Source organism: Plodia interpunctella, chromosome 21 (assembly GCF_027563975.2).
Source record: "Plodia interpunctella isolate USDA-ARS_2022_Savannah chromosome 21, ilPloInte3.2, whole genome shotgun sequence".
NCBI classification, from domain to species: Eukaryota; Metazoa; Arthropoda; class Insecta; order Lepidoptera; family Pyralidae; genus Plodia; species Plodia interpunctella.
The window spans coordinates 4,277,563-4,298,126 of NC_071314.1; the positions used below are offsets into that span (position 1 = coordinate 4,277,563).

Consider the following 20,564-nt stretch of genomic DNA (forward strand, 5'->3'; position numbering starts at 1 on the left):
AATGAAACTTAAACAACAACAAATATTTATTTATAAAAAATACATTTTACACTTTACAATCTCAATAGAGACTCTCTTATGTACACGCAGTTGTCTACCATAAATACCATCTAAAAGCATTGGACGTTTACATAACTATAAAACATACTCAATTCGAAACTAACTTTGTACTTCACACAGCGGAATTAAAACAAACAAAAGTTTGCAATGAAAGAAAAACTACTAAAATATCTGACAACTTCTTAATAAGAAACAATTTGGGCTTTTTATAAAATATAGTGATTATAAAATTACCCTTCACGTTACAGTTCGTTAATTTTTGTAAAATTATTGCTTAGAATATTTCCTGGTTTTTGTACAAGACTATTTTTTTATAATAATTATTTTTAAATCCAGTCTGGATTCTCTGGTACCTATTTCAATATGTTTTATAGTACAGACAATTTGTTTTGTATAAAAGTTTATAAATCTGGTACACGCGGGTATTATTGCAAAATAAATTAACCCGTTTCTAATTTACTGATGGTCGATTCCACACACTAGTGAATGTTTTTCAAAAACCTTACTAAATATACAATTGATATTTATAATTTTGAGCAAATAGCACCAAGTCAGGATATAGCCTGAATTAATTAATATATGTGATAGTTACAAGATATGGCCACATTTAGTGAACATCCTTTTTTTAAAAACGAGATTTCTTGAATCTAGTTTATCCCAGATGGATTGTTCTTCATTCAGGATGTTAAGAATATGATAAAAGTAAAATATTTATATGAAAGTTCTTTCGTTAAATTAGTGAAGCCTAATTTCGTACATTGAAAGCAAAACGTCACGCAGTCTAAATACACAGTATTTGATAAGGTTTGCTCCACAATGGTTACCGCCAGTTGACGTGCTTGCCATCTTTCCATTTCCTCTTTGATCGCTCGAATGCTTCTTTTATGCATGCTCTGTGAATTAAAATATATTTTTTTTTATTTGGACAGAGAATTACTTTTAAAGTTGTACGATATAGTTTAAATAAATTCCAGGTTCAAAATTATAAAGAATTTATAACGCCCCCAAAAACATTTATAATTAGTAAACTTTTGAAAGAAGGAGAAGCCTTTGTCCCGCAATGGGACACGACTACAATGACTGACAATCTCTGGAACTATGTCCATAGGCTTTACTTATCCGTGAGAATGCCTATGTGTTATTTTAGGTAATGTTTTAACAGGACCCTGGGCTCCGAAGTCAACAGCTCCGACGTCAAAGGAAGAAACCGGGAAAACGCTCAAATGAGAGCGATACTAGCCCTATACCAAGTTTCATTAAACGAACATGAAACATTGGAGAAAATAAATGATTTTTTACTTTACTCTCACTCCATCAGGATTTGAGTAACAACAATTAAAAATTCGAATGTTTACCTGAAGAGCGACTGGTGTAGTATGTAGGCGGTGACGTGGCCCGCGTCCACATAGCGCACCTCCGCGCCGGGCCAGATCTCCTCCAGGGTGCCCACGTCCTCCCGCGGCACGTAAGCGTCATGTTTCGCGCACACCGCTAAAACAGTTATACTTCAAACTAGCGCCCTGTCCCGGCTTCGCTGGGATAAAACTATAATGAATTATAGTTTTATCCGAACGAAACCTTCCTCAGGAATCACACTGTCTACCGATCATATGTACAGACAAAAGAAATATTATATAGACTTTTTAATAATACGTACCTATAATTAACGAAGTGTCGTATGGCACAGAAAAATTACTCAGATGGGTGCACTCGTCCATAATTCCCCTCATGAACTGCAGTGCCTCTCTATCTCTCCAATGAATCTTGCTTATATCTATCTTTCTCGCGCTCGACTTCATGAAAGGTAAATGTATCCAATCCGAGGTCAAATCTGAGACATTCCACGATCGTTTGTCCGATTTCTTCAACGCAATCGTCGCTGCGGCTAACTTTGGTACTGTCTTCGCTTCAATTTCCAAATTTATCGGTTTTGTCTGTGGTTCTGGCTGCTCGATATTCGTGGATTTTTTTGTAGTTTCTATAGGAGCTTCTACTGAAATAGGTATGTCATTCTTTATACTTTCTGTGGAGAAAAGTACAGATTGAAAAAAAATACGTTTAACAATTTTTTAATCAAGGTTTTTTCTTAAACATTATTCATTCATTGTATATTTTTTTCTAAACCTTAAATCCTACCTTATACCTACTTAACGAATCATTTTCAATTTTTATTTATATGTAGAAGTTTACATTTATCATCATTGATAAAACATAAAGCACTCACCGATTTTATATCTGAGTATCAACTCTTTCACATCCTCCTGGTTTAACTTGTTTATATCCTCTATATCTTCAGCGTGCAACTTAAACTTTTCATTCGAAGTCAACTTGTGGTATAAAGTCTGGCTTATTTTGCCTTCATCAAGCAATTTCTTCAGTTCCACATAGAGTTTCTCAATTTGTGCTATTGCATCGACTTTAATTGCGTTGTGGGGCACAGTTGTGTTCATGTCTTCAACTTTCTTCGTTACATCTATTATATTTTGAGCTGTCAGATGAGCACCTATAGACTCTTTATATGTTATATCTAGATTATCTTTTTTATTAAGCACTGGTATGGTCGGTTTAACTATTTTTGCGTCTGGGCCTTCGTCTTTTTGGGAATACGTTTGTGCGAATTTCTTGCCGGCTAGGAAAGCCTCGTCGACTATGGTCACCATTTTGGATAGTTTTTCTCTGTAGACGCCGTCTGAGAGGTATTGGTCTTCTAGAAGGTCCCAGTTTATTGATTGGGACATTACGCCCTGAAAATAAAGATGTACTTACTTGTTATAATTTTGTAACGAATTTTTTGATGATAAACTATGCTGCTGTAAAAATAAAAGACATACAGACTTGAAAATTTTATAAGTCGATTGATAAAATAATCGATAATAAGAAATGGTGGGTACCTGTAGAAAAACTGCTGAAGCTGTAGACCATGAAAGGCACGGCACCAACACGAGGGGCTTGGGCCAATTTGTAGCTGCTAGGGACGCCATCTGTCGTACATTTAAAACTAGTTCAATTTCCTTTTATATTGATTTAGTTCTATCAAGATTATATCATTGACAGTTTTACTAACATCAACGTTGCAAAGTCAATGAAACACAGGTGAGTAAGACAGGGACAAAATTTATTTTTCAATTCTCAAGCTCGTAAAGTTCATACTTATATAATGTAATCATTATAAAGTGTAATCCCTAACTATGCATTTATTTTTTGCTCAAGAGCGAACATACAAAAGAAAATGCGCTAGAGCAAGAATTAAAATGCTTCGATTTAAGGTCTTGATTTATATCCTACTGTTAACTAAAATTAAATTAAGATCTTGTTTCTTACTTAATCCTATTTTAAATGGTTTCGGCGCTTGCGGTCTACTTCCGCAACTATTTCCACACTTCCGTAAATATGGAGTTTTGTAAGATTTCTTAAAAAAAAAATTTTAAGAGTGCGTCATACATACGTGTCCGCCCATGGAAAGCCCCGTGACGCCGAGGGGACCAAGGCCATTCCGCTCACACCAGTGAAATAGTACCAGAGACTCCAGAATGAGGCACCCGCCCATCACGAAAATGTCGGACACGTTGTGGAGAGACGAACGTCTGAAACAACAGACAGAATGTTGAAAATACAAAATTCTTTATTCAAATTCGGATATATACGACATCGTCCGTCGATATCGCACGTGAGTTACCTGTATTTTAATTTATAATCTGAGGTAGTAGCTACATCGCGGTAGCCATGTTGGATCCCGGGGGTCATTAACTATATATCTATTCAAAATTAGCCCAGGGGATTAGCTATGAGAGCTTAACAGAATATCACATGGTATGTGTAGTAATAGTACTAGCTGCGCCCCAGGGCTTTGCTCCGGGAATTTCGGGATAAAAAGTACTCTATGCTATGTGTTATTTCAGGTTATATTCCAGCCGTAACAAATTTCATAAAAATCTGTCCAGTAGATTTTACGTGAAACAGTAACAAACATACATCCTCACAAACTTTCGCATTTATAATATTAGTAGGTAATATATAAATAATAATAACTTGAAACTTATGAATATAAGTATTTTGTAACAGCCTGTAATATATGTGGTCGTCTGTTCGTGTTCCGTGGCTCCAAGCAAAAGGGTACCAATGGGCAGATTTTAGTTTCCGAGGTATTTGGGATTTTGTGAAAAAAGGTGGAAAATGGGCATTTTGCGATTTTAATTGATTTTAATGTAACATGCAAAGGGTACGTTTTCATACAATAAACGTCTATAAATCCTCTACACAACGTGAGAAAATTGCAATTGTACGTTTAGTAACTAGAAATCTAGCTAGTTATTACTGAACTTTGATTTTTTTTTCAAAAAATGTAATTAAACTTAATTGTTTTTTATTCCATATGATCAACCAACTATTTTCCTATCTAAATACAGCCTTAACTCAATTCAACCCAAATGGTACCTAAACGCTTGGAAACGTTACGCTTGGGCGTATAAGGAAAATTACATTTGGTCGGTGGGCTTCCTTAGTCCATAGAATGGATTCTCCAGGATGATACCGCCGATGCCCGCCTCTTTGAGAAGTGGCTTCACCATCAGGTTTCTCCGCCGCCAGAAAAACTGAAATTATAATATTTTATCAGAACTGCATCGTAGACGCAATACGTAGAGCTTAAGTTTCGCGGTTCGATGGGGGGTTATGGTAACTGCCCGTCAGGGTTGGGCCAAGGCCATTGCGGCTTAGATAATGCTAATATAATGAGGACATACAGTTGTTCAGCCAGGTGGACAAAGTGAAATTTTTAGTAACCTTATTTCAACTCTGAAACACCTCCCACCAATTCACCTCATCTCATATCAACCAGGTAACGTCATCTTTCCATCTAGTCTTGCGATGTACTTATCCATCTACAGTCCATATAATTTTGTATGAAAATTCCCACGGGAGCGCAGGAATCGCAGCCGTTTATCCTAATACTATTATTATAAAGTTTGTTTAAAATTTCTTCACACTTTATCTACTCAACTAAACTGCTTGAAACTGCACTTGCATATAGTTAGCTTAGGCAGGAGTAGGTATCGGGGCCGAAAGGCCGGCCGGGGGGGCGTCGCGGTGAAATGCCTAGCGACCCCGTGACGTCCCCCATAACGACAGCGTGAAAACGCCCCAGGGGTTTAGTGGGTAGGCTGGGCCGACTAGCGGCCCAGGAGTCCCACACTCAGTGCGTAACAAGCATTCACGCATGCGTTCATAATATTCATTCATTTCAAGCATGCGCACAATTAATATCGTGGCTAATGATCTGGACCTATTTTGTTGCTCTTTGAATGATTTCAGAAGAATTGGACTATATGTGATTTGCTACAGATTACAATAGGCTCATTCTAACGCATTAGGTAATAACCTGTAATGTTAGATGTAAGAAATGTTAATAATAAATAAATAAATAAATAAAAATTCCCCTGGGTAAAAAAAAAGGTAGGAGTAGATATGGGCTATCTACCGTGGAAAAATTTACGGGTGGAAACGCGAGCAAAATAAAATAACTGGAGATTATCTTTAAAACTAATTTATCATAGCAAAAGCTATTTCAAAACATGTATCATATTCATCACCGGACGAGATACGAGATAAGAATCACGCCACACGTAAATTTAATCATTGTATTGTAAATATTTCAGGGCCATGTCAATGACATTAACGAACATTTGTCTACTATTAGTAGATAGGTAAGTAGTTGTCTTTTGGAAGAATCGTAAAATATTTACTTAAAGGTATTTTTATACTGAATTAGATAGGTACTTACCAAAATGTTGCTGACGTATATGAGAATATTAGGAAAAAAATTAAGTACTTATTTCATAAAGTGGTAGTACCGTCAGGAGGCCGGTCGTAAAATCACAGCTGAATATACAAAATTCGACTCTATAGAATGAGACGCCCTCACCGAGCCAGATAACTTTGCCAACATAGGTACTATAAACAACAACTAAACAACTTCCGCCCGCGGATTTCCGTGTGGGTTGATTACACGATACTTTTGTATGAACTTGCATTATTATGTACCTATGTTTAATGAATTATGTTCACATGTGTTTACTTTTTTATCATTAAATTTTCAAAATTAAGTACAATTATTTACATCACGCCCAATATGTTACAATGTAGTCAAATTTGTGTACCTATGCGAGTTTATAAACGCCATCTCGAATATAGATGTCCTTGCAACTGCATTGAAGACCAACTAACAAATAAAATACTTTTTAGCTAAATAAATACATAAAATACTCAACAAATTATTTTGACACCAACCCGATTTGAAAAAAAAAACAAATTTATTCATAGAACACCATTAACCTGCTGAGAGTAACAAAATTACGTAGGTAATTGTATTCTGAAAACGTTTCAGCATAACATTGTTTTGAGCATTAGAATAAAGTTCGAACAGGACAAATTGACAAAATATACATAGCGTGTGGTTCCGCCCTAGACTAGGTCCACTCCATATCCTCCCATGGATGTCGTATGAGGCGACTAAGGGACTCATAGCCTTGTCACCTAATTGGCAGCAGTCACATTCCCAAAAAAGTTTAACGTCAGGTTTTACGCTGACCCCGGGCTTCACGGCCTCACAGCCCCAAACACAATCGGGAGAAAGAGAGAGAGAGAGAATGTTTTGAGCATTTTAATCCCAGGAATTCTTAGGATAATATGACTTCGCGCCAACACCGCCTTTTGGCCCACACCCAAGTGAACACTAAAAAAGGCATTGTTTCTGCTTAGACTTAATTTTTATTTACCACTAAGCAGTCACATGGGCTTGAGGCCCACGTGATGGCGCGTAGTCACGCGCGTAGACGCCTGCAAGGGTTATATTGAATGAATCTTTACCGCCCATATTCAAGAGCAGGTTTTAAAAGTCTGGCCAAGTCACAGGGTAAATATTTTACTTCATGGGACATGGGTAAATAAAGGCCCATTCATTACTTAATCATTTCAATGTTGTGCAGACAAAGTCATGGGCTGAGAAGAATTATATATTTTTTTCTTTACAGTCAGTCATACAGATTTTTCATACACATACTAGTGACAAGCTATCTAATAAACATATTGCAATTTTGATGAATGCATCTTGGAATGGTTTCAAACAGTTCTACTGCCAAAAGGATCAATTTGTTGACACTTTGTTTATCAATATAGATAAGATAAAAACAGCAATATATTAAAAGATATGTAAATGATAATTCACACTGATGTCCTGATAAATCAAAATATGTCCTACTATGTTGACTCTTCCTTATGGTGTAGTTCTGATTTATATTAGAACTACCTCAAGATACAACAATTGATTACTTCATTCCCATACAGGATGATGGGGTTAAAAATATATGCACTATATTATCACCTGTGTCTTTCCAGCTAATTGACAACAAGTAAAGTTGTCTATACAAATTTTAATATTGTAATACATACAGTTTTTTTGTTAAATTACATCACATTTGAACAATGGTTTATGTCATGTTATATACAATGATCAATATTAAAAAACCCCAATGTCAAGTATATGTTATACTATAATTTATTCATTACAAAGTTTAGTTGGAAAGAGAATATGGAACTTACATGATCACCGGTACCTGCCAGGTGCAAGCATACTGGTTTGACTCCAGGTTCAGGCCAGTGCACCGGGAGCAGGGCCTGGAAATGAGCTTTCTGGGCTATTTGAGGAACTATACCGGGCAGGAATTTTTCTAGAGGAGTCATGAAGAAACCTTCCACAAATCGGCAATCGGAGAGACATTCTTCCTAAAAAGGTAAGATCAAATTTTAGATTAAAATATTAAATTGCTAAATAAGTTTTTGGCTGTAACTGGTTCCTATATATATATCAGTTTTCAGGAAGATATATAGAACTTATTTTTTAAAAATTTGAAGAAACTTAAACTATATAACAAAATCTATTGGACAATATATTTTGTTATATAGTTTAAGTTTCTTCAAATTATAAATTCAAATTATAATATTGAAATACAACACATTCATTTAAAATAGACTTCATAATCATTAGTAAATTATTTACTTATGTAATATCCTCATACAATTAAATTAACATCAAAAATAAAAATAAAACATAATGTGACTATTGTTATGGGGTCTACTACACGTGAAATACACGTCCAGAACATCTTACTATATAGATATTTTTATATTTATTATTTTGTAAGTAACGACTTCACTCACCTTGGTGATGGTCACAGGGTAATCTTTGTCTATTAATTTGAAGCATTCATCTCTATTAGAAACCACTTTTCGGAACTCAAATAACCTGAAACCAAAAATATATTATTCCAATAATTATGATAAGTATGATGTGATGATAAAAATGAATACATAATTCTTGTTTACACTTTTTCTAACCTACGCAAATTTTCTGGTTTGCCCCATCCTTTAGTAAAGAATTTGGTTAAGAGAATACTTCTATAGACGGCATCTAGTTTACTTGCAGACATTTTCCATGAATGGGAAGGATTTTCACAACTAGGCTGATAATATATTGCACAAAATTTAATTTCAAGTTGAGTTTTTATGCCCTTTTCAATACATTTTGAGGGAAATGAAAGTGCCGATGACAATTCGATGTCAACAAATATTTTTTCTTTAATGACATCTCTGACATTGACATGTTGACAAATTAAACCATCGACAACGAAATCAGCTGTTATTATGTTTTTAAATAAACCCACTAGCGAGCAAACGCAGCGCAGTTTTGTGACTACGGCATCTTTGTGGTTCGCGACTTATCATAGATTAATAACAAGAAAATATTAAATTAATATAGAAAACCTGATGGCTTTAAGGAGCCAAAACTTGGATGTATCAGGTTAAACCATGAGAGATCACAGATATAAAAACATATCTGTATGGGAAATATATTTAGTTAAGTACCTAAAGTAAAAAAGATAAAGTAAAGGAATGTAGTTTAAGATTAAAATTTGGTGGCAAAAATCAACTACAATTTAAGAAGAAACTGTGCTCAACCTGTATTCTATTTAGTTTAGATATGTGTAACTCGTGAGCACAACATGGATCAAAATCTCTTTTCGTTCGCTCCTGCAGTATGTAACCACTTATAGTAATGAATACGAAATAATAAACTCTGTAGATATCTACATACCTACAAACCAAAACAATAAATAGGTACCTAAAGGTTTAGTTACAGCCTAGTGTAGATAAACCAAACCCGCAATCTACTAACTGTGGTACCTACCTAGGTATAGCAAGTTATTACTTACTATACCTAGGTAGATACCTACCGCACGTTACGGAAGATCAGATTTACCTATTTCTGCCCCCGACTACATGACACGCGCTTGGATCGGGACAAAAATCTTTTATTTATTCGTGAGTGTAAAAGTTTAAAAATGCGTAAAAGTTTTATTAGTACTAAAGTCAGTAGCTAAGCTAGATAACATTCATACCAAATTATACCTAAATGGGTAGGCATTTGTATTACGTAATATCACGTAGGTGGGAGGGACGATTTGATTGAGTCAGTATCTGGAAAATAGACTGTTCCTATGTGCGCTACCCAAAATTGTATGCTAAAATTGGTATTTATGAGCTATCATGTCGTATCCTGTCTCTGTCCAATCACCTTCGTTCTTCGATTCCTAATTAGGATAGTACTTAATTGTCTATTATGTCAATATACCTTTTTTGGGTTGCGGTTATCAGCTAGTCGAACTTATAAAAGCATGGAATTAGTACTTAGGTACTCCGTAGTACCTACTAATTCCATGAATAAAAGCCATTAGAATAATATTTAACGTTCATCCGGTGTATATCTTTTCGGCAAGGTTTCGGGAAAATATTTAATACCAATAATATAATATAATGATGTTCACTATTCACTAAGTACTTACCTAAATGTACAACAGCGGACCACCAACCAGGTTTACCGGGGCAATTGCCCCGGTCGCCAGTTTCATGGGGGCGCCAAATCCTTGAGACCAGAAATCGAAATATCAAACAAGTGAAGCCTTAGTTTTTAAATACATCTAAAAACATACTCATTTGTCAGTTTTACACACTCTCGCTTATGGGACGACTATAAAATTTCAGTGCCCCGATTCCAAAAATTTGTAGATCCGCAGCTGCTAACAAACTCACATCATCAAATTCAAACGTTATGGAATTCAAGATATCAGCAATTTTCCGCAGCAATCCGCAGTGGGAAAGACCTAAGCATAATCCGGTTCCTTGTTATCGCTAAATAGTAAATGTCGTCATTTTGTTATGTTGCTTGGTTCCAAAAAATGCGAATAGCAAACTTTGCTTAGGTTGCTAGAAATAAGTAATAAATCCTTACGGATAACAGTTAAATACACTTTTAACTATAGTAATATTAATGAAAAACTTGACTAGAATTATTCTTGCTAAAAATAAACCTTTTGGAGATAATTTTAGAATGATCATCATGCCGGATTTCTACACTGAAAATCCAGGAATCCCCGGTCAGGTCTAGATAGAAATAGAAAATTATATTTTTCGGATTATCTTACTTTAAGTTAAAATATCGGTCCGTACCAGCTTTGCTCGGATAAAACACTATAAATTATAGATACATCAAAGTCTTCTTCAGTATTTGATATCTTGTGATCTCGTTTCCTTGGGCCGGAACCCTCAAGTAGGTTACCAAGAAAGAAAAAAAACACACGTAGAACGAAGCAGCGTAGGTGCCACGTTTAGTATAAGGAGGCTGTACATAACAGAAATATTTTGTTTTACTCCAACGGACAGACGAACGAACGTAAGTGTCACAGGCAGTGTTGTAATCGTGTTTTTTAATATAAAAAAAACAGTGAATTCCGGCCACAGATACCTATGTAATGTTTTTATATCTGTGGTTCCGACTTGAAGTGCTTTGGCGGGATTCGAAAATTTGCAAATAAAATTCAAACTTTTGAACGCAGGTCGCATTGCAAGTACAAATTGACGTTTCGCGCATCGAAGAAAATAAATCTTTCGCGCCTTGTATTTAAAGTTATCTAAGTAAAATAAAACAAAAAACACGCGGTAAAATAGTGAGTTTGTTAGAGATATATATTTATTAAGTTTTTATTAAACCTAATTTGTGATGTTTTTATTTATACAACAGGAAGAAATAAGACTACCTAAGTACTTTTACTTTACGATTTTTGTGAAAAACCATCAAAATAATGTAAACCTAGATAACTATAATGTAATCTCTTTGTCTATTTTGAGGAGCTTTCAGGGAGCAGAATTAATACAATATAGAAAAATATATATCCTTGAATACTAGTATCGGGGCACAGTCTATGATACGTACCTGACATCTGCTAATGTTTATTCAACCTTGTAATAATGAATCATTCACTCGACTGACCAAGTTACTATGCTGACGCACTACTATTGATTATTTGTATTCATTCAACAAAATGTATCGTGTATAAATTCACAGTTGCGAAAAGTATTAATACACATCTCTGATAAAGGTAAATATGTTAGGACGTTAAGCCCGTTCGAAGCATAGGCATACCTACCTACTTATCTGAAAAAATACGAAAATTTTAAAATTATTTTCTTCGTCTTTTCAAACCGACTATAGGCAGGTACCTAGTTGATATTTTCTGAAAAATTTATTTTTGTTGAAGATGGGCGAGAAACTATTACTTCTGGCACCTTTGGTGCTCCTCGCCTGCGTGCAGCTGGGTAGTGGTAAGTATATAGCTTACATGAATTTTATATTTACTTAGGGTCATATGCAGTCTGCATGTTACAGACACTTTATTCAGAAAATATTTGGTCTATTTGGTAGATTGTTTTAAACACCAACCAAATTTTCGCTACGTAGATGCAGCACATAACTTCCAAAAAAAATAGGTAGGTAAGACCGAGATGCGATGATTGATCACTTTGTATGGAAGAGCAAAAATGTCCGTTTTTGCTATAGGTTTCTGTGAAGAATTATTATTTACTCGCGCAGTTTACCTATATTTTTAATATTTGCAAATTTATGTAGTTAAATGTGAATCGAAGTATACGGGTAAATTATAAAAGTTTATTAGGTCTCTAAAGTCCTAATAGAGGCATTAAGGTTCGTAAACCATTTTTTCTCAATGTCAATGGCTTGAAAAACAGACATACTTATATGGAATATTAATTAAGAAATATAAACATTTCTTATGATTTGTAAAATTACATTAAGTACCTACCTACCACCTAATTACATTAAGTACCTAAGTACCATTAAAATTCAACAATCTTAAAAATTTTCTTCTAGTGACACTAAGTAGGTACCGCCTAGGCTCTACTTTTATACTTATTTAGCAATGTCAGTGTTACCTTAGAACCTTGATATGCCACTATAATGTAAACAACGCCTCCCACATAGGACCTTATGTCCTTGTGTCCGTGACTGGTCGGAACTAAAGACTCCTTTGTTACCGAGTGTGGGACGCGAGACGATTCCGCGTGGTCAAGTAGAGCAGTCTTCTTAGGAGCTTTGTAATTTACTTGAGTATAAGCAAGTAGGTACATAGTATTACTCATAAACACAACACCTAAGGTTGATTGGTCAAGAAAATCAGGGAAAATCTACCCAAACTATTATTTTATTATTTAGAACCTATTCCGATGATAGTAATAGAACATCTAGTAATTTTTGAACACTGATAACCTTGTATTTCTTTTTTTAGTTATGTAAACATTCTTATATACCAATTCTTAAATAAAATTTTAGATGTTGTAAATAACTAGGTAGATTCCTACCTAGTGTTTCTACAAGTTATACGATATTAAAAAATAAGTTAAATGTTACGATTTAAAATACATTTTTAATTTTCAGATATCAAATTAAGATGCAAGATAAACACTTAATTACGACTGTAACTAACTTAAACTGACCATAAATGTTCATCTAACGAGCTTCGCATCGCCATATAGCTCACCTACGCCCACTGCGAGCAAACTAAGTATTTTATAAGACAATAACGTAATCAAGTACTATATTATTTTGATTAATGGATTGCAAAGTAAATAAGTTAGCTTTTTATGTAAAAGATCTCGTAACATATGCTAACAAGTAGGTATTACTGGTTGGTCTAATCGATTATTTGAATAGGTAGACACTTTAGACACTTAATGTATATCTCTTTTAAGATGCATCTATTTACATACATATACGATATCAATCAAATCACATATTCAGATCCATTTTTGCGCAGTTTTCTGAGAATTTGGTGATTCAGGTACGTGACGTTGTGATCTAAAAAAATGAATGTCTGTATAAGTAAACTAAGTAGTCGTATTTCGAAGAAATGACAAAACGATTGATAAGGATATATGGTTAGAACTTCTATTAGCAAATAAAATGCAAAGTAGAAAGTGTACAATACCACACCCAAATCATTCCATTGTCCGACATTGTTACAAAAAATAGGTACATCCTACGTAAAATATGTATTTGCAATATAGCAGCTGTTGCGACGCGAAGGTTCAATTTAGTTTTTGGAATCGTCGATGATGTAGTACAATGTTTTTTTTTTAATATTATATATTAAGTTATGTATATAGATTAATGCGTGGGTAGGTGTTATGTTTTAATTATTCTTTTTGCTTGTTGGGTGGGTGTGACAAAGTCGTTATTTATCTATCTGTTTATTGTTTTTGCTAGTATCTAGTCTGATTTAGTATTTATTATTGTGGAGATTTTGGACAACAATGTCAATCATTCAATGGCAATCTTTAAAAAAATTATAACTCTCCATATTACCTATATTAAGGACACATTTATATTATAAGTACGTTGACATAACAAATTTTTTATAGGTGCTGGACAGTTACCTATATGGGTATTGAATGAGCCACGAACTGCAAAGCTATTTAGGTCAAGTTAGCCCGACCCAATTAAGAGACTTCGCCTTTATAAAGTTTTCTCTTTTATCATGTAACAAAGAAACATAAATTTTCTGCAATATATTTTCAGCCCAACGCTACTACAAGTACTACCCACGAAGCTACTATGGCAAGAACCTCTACGAGCACGGGCAGTCGATCTCCGACACCTTGGTGCAGTGTGGACCCCACACGTGTGGAGTGGGAGCCCACTGTATCCACGGCATTGTCAGACCAGTCTGCGCTTGTCTCGCGGGGTACTCTGGTGACCCCCTATCGCAGTGCGTAAAGATTGAATGCCTTGGTAAGTTTTATCCGGCTCGAACGACCATTTGTTTGTTAATTCCGAAATGCATAGGCATTCAGTTAAAAAAAAATTTAGTATGCCAAGCATGAATCATGAAGCATGATGTACACACAGCACTAGTCCGATCCGAAGCATCAATTTTATTGTTGTGAATCTCCGGACTATTACATTTCCTTTGGTTCCCTCGTTCCATATATGTTTTATTATATCTTTTTATACTATATTTTTTCTATTCTTATATTCAGGAACTATCTACCTATATAGTCACGATAACGACATTGTATTTTGAAATAAAATAGTATAATTTTGTGAACAGAAAACAGCGAGTGCCGCAGTCACCAAGTGTGCGTCAACCAACACTGTGTCAACCCTTGCGAAGGAACCTGTGGAATCAACGCTAATTGTGACGTAAGAATAGAATAGGCTAAAATTAAATTTCTTACTTTTTATACTTCACCATTACAAGTTGTGTCCCATTGCTGGGTAAAGGCCTCCCCTTTCACCTTCCAAATATCTAACTACATGTATAATTTAAACAACAATGTAGGTATATGTTTATACTATCTCTATCAAAAATACTCGGTAACATAGATTTATTATTTATTTTCCCGTTCATCTTCTTCGAATTCAGATTTTATGATTATCATAGCCATTAATTAGTGGTATTAAGGTGTTTCTAAAAATATTACTAACTGCTTACTAATTCGTACAAAGTTCACAAGGTGATTTGCGAAGACACGGATAAGGTCGAAAACATTCTATATTATGTATTTCTATGTATGTCTTTCAAGGTTCCGTACATCAATAGGAAAAACCGTAATCCTAACAAAAATCACTCGTGTGTCTGTCTGTCCGATACATAACGCATAATGTACGTACGAGTACATACATATATGACCCCGAGACGGACGGACAGATTTCGGTATTTAAGATACCTACGTATCTTAAATACCGAAATTGATCGAGATAATTTACTTAAATAACTAATTTTTAAATAGATTATTATCGTTTCTTTGAGGATTTCAAATATATAAATTGTTGTTGATAATATAATTTATTTTTTATCTTCTAGGTCCGTAACCACATCCCAGTATGTTCTTGCCCAGCTGGCTACACCGGCAATCCTTTCTCGTCGTGCAGAGTTGCTGATCCTGGTAATTTTATTATACCTATTTACCTTCCCAAATTTGCGACCATTTATCGGAAATATTGACTAAAAAACCTACATAAATACAATTTATTGTAATTGTTTCAGAGGAGGCCTGCCACCCGTCTCCTTGCGGCTCCAACACCAAGTGCCACGTTGCCAATAACCAAGCTATCTGCACGTGCCTTCCTGGATACAGAGTGAGTATTCTTAATTGCTGAACACGGGTATTAACGTCCGAAGTATATTACCTTTTATACTTCGTTTCGCGTCGGGTTACAACGACCCATCGTCATCGAGCGACTGACTGAGCGGGCTGATGTTCCGGGCTAGGGTGAGATTTCCGTTTCCTGTACAAACCATAAACCGGTCAAATTAATAAGTAGGTAGTATTGTTAAGTACTGATATCCTATTAGTACTATTGGCATTTCTTCTCAGCATTGGTCGTTCCAAAATGCTAGTGGTTTGTAGCTTTGGTAAATATTATTTCATTTAGAATATGACGTGAAAAAGTGCTTGTGAAGATTTAATTTCTTAATGAATTATTTGATTTAGACGAGCTGCGTACACTATTTTGTGAGTATAGTAAAATAAATATAGAATCTGGCATAGAATGCCAGACCCACACTGTCGTCGAACTCAATACATGCCGACGCGAATGCGTGAACATTGTGTAGTTTGTATGAGTGCTTTTATTTACCGCAATTTAAAACCAGCAATGTATATCGGATTCGATAAAGTTTGGCAAACTGTGGGCGAAGTGCGGGTTAGCGTTTCGTTCCATCGATTCGAAACGAGACATAGCGAACCAATCACATTACGCCATTGTGACGCAACGACAACCACACGGCGTTGTCATTTGTTCGCTGCGTCTTACTTCGAATCGATTACGATGGTGAGAAGTGAAATGCTAACCCGCACAAACCCCTCTGTTCGACCACAATATGGAGCCGGCATAACACTCGTTTAACTAAAGACGACCAACGAAAAGACTGAGTCTTGATTTTCATCATATTTTTAATTTATTTTGGATACTCTAATCTTACATATGTTTTTATGGGTAGTTTTCTCTTAATGTTCGTTATGTATGTACCAGGGAAGTCCTTTAACCGGATGTCATCACGAATGTGAGTCGGACGGCGAATGCAGCGCGTCGCAATCGTGTCGCGACTTCAGATGCACCAGCCCTTGCAGCGACTGCGGCGTCAACGCCGACTGCGAGACTGTGGCCGCGCACCGTGCTGTGTGCAAGTGTCCTAGGGTAAGCTTGTGTTCTTTGCAATTCTTTTTTGCGTAGCCAGATTGCGATGACAAAACTATAACGCTCTCTTCTTCTTCTCTATTGGCTCTATTGGGTGTTAAATAATCTTGCCAGAATCGAGCCACTTCAATTGCTTCATCCAATTGTATCTACAACAGAGCTGATATCTCCCACGTCGCTTCAGTTTCCATGAAAATGCATTATTATGATAAGCATGACCTGATAGTGCACCCAGGATCGGCTCCCAACGAGGGAACTTCTCAACGGTTTAAAGCATGGATATGGGTTTTTGGTCCGGCCTTAAATGCCACATGATCTCTCTGATAAAAGCTTGTGGCAAATATGACTTTGTAAAAAAATGTTATTGATAGTTAGTACTTAGTTACCTAACACTTCATCAATTCTGGCTGGAAAGGATATAGATCGTTACGGTGTTTACCTACTTACATAAACAGAATACCTGTTACAGAAGTTCAAGGCTACCTGCATAATTTGATACTCCAATTTAGGACTTAAAAATTCTTTGAATCAGGATTGACATAATCCATATAAACTTAATTTGAATTTCAAATGATCCAGGTAAAACACCGATGTTATGCTTTGGATTAGCCCAATATTGTACTTAAATGCAAAAGTAAATTTGTTTATTCGTACCTTTGTTACCTCTTAATTTTACTACTCAACCAATTGTCTTTAAATTTTGCATACATATTAGTTAACGAATACGGAGAAAGACATAGCCAAAACGACATAAGTAGGTACCTCTCTTACATGAGAGTACCTGCTCCCGTGAGACATTCACGCGGGTGAAGCCACTGGTAAACGCTAGTTAAATAAACGAATCATCCATATAAATCTAAAAACGTATAGACGTACTTATACCAAGGACATTCACTAGCTACAATGTTCACAGATATTCCAAACCAGTCTCAATAATGCAAAGAAAAACAATGCCACGTGGCAATGCTTTGACAGTGGCGAGTGGTGGTCCTCACAAAGAACGCCAAAGTCTACTTACTTGCTAAGAAGAAGAAGAAGAAGAAAAATGAAATAACTTTTATTCATAGGGTTATTTCGGCGACCCCTACCGCATCTGCACCCCCGAATGTTCCTCCGACGGGGAATGCCCCAGCTACAAGCCAGCTTGCGTGTACAACGCTTGCGTAGACCCTTGTATTAACGCTTGCGGCGTCAACGCTGACTGCAACCTCCGCGGCCTGACCCCAGTCTGCTCTTGTCCCAGAAACATGACCGGGGACCCGTTCACTTACTGCAGACCTTTCGAAGCTCGTAAGTAGATAATAGCCACGTTATTTACATTAAAAATTAAAGCATTTAAGCTAAAATATGTTTTGTCACTATCGCCCTTTGTACCTAATATTTGCCATTGACAGAAAAAGACAAAATATACTTTAAAGTATCTAATATATTTTGAAATACAGGGTAAATTTGATGGAGTGCAACACTCATGAATACGTCATGTTTGTTAATACCAAACTGATAGTAACTTTTTGGCAATTATTAGTTTAGGAATTCGTACATAATCTGATTGTTACCGAACGAGTTCCTAAACTAAATTTGTTTTAGCCCATTTCCCACTAAAGCATGTCTGTTTGATTCGTCAATAACATTGCCAACATTAAAATAATTAATTAAGTAGTACGACGTTTTATTCCAAGTAGTTACAGTATTTAAAATATAGCCTGTTCCATTTACATACCTAAGTACATTGACGTAACTAAGGTTAAATATTGTTGGACATGTTTTCTCCAAGTAATTACAACTATTTAATAAGCCTCATATAGATACAATCTGATAATTACAAACTGCATCAGATTATTCTCTTTGTACCGAAATCTTCTTCACATGTGATATCTTCTCCCCTTCTGATATTTGTGACATAACGTCAGGTGACTTGTGCGAACCGAACCCGTGCGGCGCCAACGCCAAGTGTACGCCGGGCCACGACCGCACCGGCGCCGAGAGACCCGTCTGTACTTGTCCCAGCGGATACATCGGCAACGCTCTCGTCGCTTGTGATAAGGTAATATGCTCTTCATTAGAGGGCTTATATAGTGCGGGTTTGCATTTCACTTCTCAACATCGACCATCGGGTCTATTCGAAGTGGGACGCAGCGAACCAATCACATTGCAGTGTGGCTGTAGTTGCGTCACATTGGCTTTTGGTTCTTTTGGTCCTTTTTATCACCCAACCGACGATGTATGCCATTCCATGTTCGCAGCCCGAGTGCGAGATGCACTTTGCTATTAAAAATACTTTTTAAAGTATTTTTAATAGCAAAGTGCATCTCGCACATCAAGCATATTATTTGACAGTGTTTTGATTTAGCAAAACACTGTCAAATAATAGTACATTGTACACCGTGAAAAGATGGTAACAGATTCTTACGAGGGTATATTTTGCCAAAAGATACCCAAGTTGTTATTCTTACTTTCTTTCGAGTGATAGAATGCTTTATATATGTATACGACACCCGCCTACCCGGATTATAAATACATTTCTGAAACAGTTCCATTTTGTTTCCAGGGAGAATGTGAGCTAGATTCTCAATGTGCCGACCACCTGGCGTGCGTGGGGTACCAGTGCGTGGACCCGTGCCTGGGCAACACGCAGTGCGGCTCCGGGGCCGTGTGCATGGCCCGGAGGCATCTCGCCGTCTGCACCTGCCCTTCAGGTAAATTCATTCGCGTGGTTAAGACCGTCCGCCTGTGTTCTGAAGTTCCCAGGTTCGGACTCGTGCCACAAGGGTTTATGTCTGCACTTGTCCTTTGAAGGGACCCAGGTTCAAATATTACTAGGTATATGCCAATCTGACTCATTAATTACAGTTGCTTCCGGCGGAGGAAAACATCGTGAGGAAATCTGCATATTGATTTGTGTGTATGTAATCTAGTAAACCATTGAGCAGATCTCCTGAGATCTAGAAAACTACTATTCATGAGCGATTACTTGCCTCTAGATGTAGGTACCTAGTTGGAAAAGTCATGTTAGATAGGTAACAAAAGAAAATAAATGTTTGTGACACCATAAGTGACAAGATATTTTGTGTTTGTTTGTGGCTTGATACCTTCTGAAATGGATATCAATAGCACATTATCATTTTCATATGGTCTCCTTCCAGTCAACTAACCATTAGTTTTTAAACAATTAAGTAAAAGTCTTATTTTCTGCACGATTTGCTCAAATAGTATTTGACTTATCAAAGTACGTGTGTCGTCTTACTCCAGGCCACAACGGCGATGCTCTGGTGAACTGCTACGAGTCACGATCGGTGGCCGCGTCCGGCCAGTCCTACTACCGTTACAAGAGAAACGGTGATTATGACAAAACCGAAAGTCCCGCCGCAGATTCCGAATCGGAAAAAACTAGTGAAGCAAAGGAAGATTCCAAGTCTCAGCCAGAAGTACCAGCTGTCACTGCCGACGAGACCAAGAAAGAATAAACGAAATACGAAATTATCATAATAATATTATTTTGATACGATGATAAGTAGTCACCGCAGCCCATAGACTTCTGATTTCAAAAATTTCAAAAGAAAAAAATTCAAAAATGCGCTGCGGTGATCACTTATCATCAGGGGGGCCGCATGCCTGCTTACCTGCTTGGTAAAATTAAAAAAAAAACATGAGGACATCTAACCATGGAATTAGTAGGTACTACGAAGTACGTAAATCCATGGATTATCTATGTATTCGTGAAAGTCCTCATTGCTCTGTTAATTACTAATATGAATTAGAAATATTAGAAATATATGTAATGTGTGTACCTATATTGTAAGATAAATTATAATGTATGTACTTATTTTTCGTACATCAAAGTTATTACAAACAAGCCAACAATATTTATAGATATTTGTAAGTACGTAAAATAATTAAC

At 36.1% G+C, this 20,564-nt stretch overlaps 2 protein-coding genes across 10 annotated transcripts; one reads left to right on the plus strand and one right to left on the minus strand.

Moving 5' to 3' along the window:
- Positions 1-8: 8 nt before the first annotated feature.
- LOC128679253 (uncharacterized protein) lies at positions 9-8,679 on the minus strand. Of its 4 annotated transcripts, none has more exons than XM_053761360.1 (10): positions 8,452-8,679; positions 8,275-8,359; positions 7,657-7,839; positions 4,540-4,652; positions 3,506-3,644; positions 2,952-3,041; positions 2,285-2,804; positions 1,718-2,083; positions 1,416-1,551; positions 9-953 (listed from the first exon to the last, which is right to left on the minus strand). In XM_053761360.1, exons 1-10 carry the CDS (start codon positions 8,541-8,543, stop codon positions 881-883), a joined length of 1,797 nt encoding a protein of 598 aa, XP_053617335.1. In that variant the 5' UTR covers positions 8,544-8,679; the 3' UTR covers positions 9-880. The 4 variants fall into 4 exon arrangements, with proteins under 4 accessions (XP_053617335.1, XP_053617337.1, XP_053617336.1 ...); XM_053761362.2 differs by having other exon boundaries at positions 1,718-2,050; positions 8,452-8,678; XM_053761361.2 differs by having other exon boundaries at positions 1,718-2,053; positions 8,452-8,677.
- Positions 7,707-20,326, plus strand: LOC128679258 (neurogenic locus notch homolog protein 1-like). 6 transcript variants are annotated; one of them, XM_053761376.1, is made up of 11 exons: positions 7,707-7,847; positions 11,709-11,772; positions 14,042-14,254; positions 14,574-14,665; positions 15,330-15,411; positions 15,513-15,604; positions 16,502-16,666; positions 17,734-17,956; positions 18,577-18,710; positions 19,215-19,362; positions 19,916-20,326. In XM_053761376.1, the coding sequence occupies exons 2-11, from the start codon at positions 11,709-11,711 to the stop codon at positions 20,128-20,130; spliced, it is 1,428 nt and encodes a 475-aa protein (XP_053617351.1). In that variant the 5' UTR covers positions 7,707-7,847; the 3' UTR covers positions 20,131-20,326. The 6 variants fall into 6 exon arrangements, with proteins under 6 accessions (XP_053617351.1, XP_053617347.1, XP_053617346.1 ...); XM_053761372.1 differs by lacking the exon at positions 7,707-7,847 and adding an exon at positions 9,102-9,149; XM_053761371.1 differs by lacking the exon at positions 7,707-7,847 and adding an exon at positions 9,379-9,435.
- The last annotated feature ends 238 nt before the right edge of the window (positions 20,327-20,564 follow it).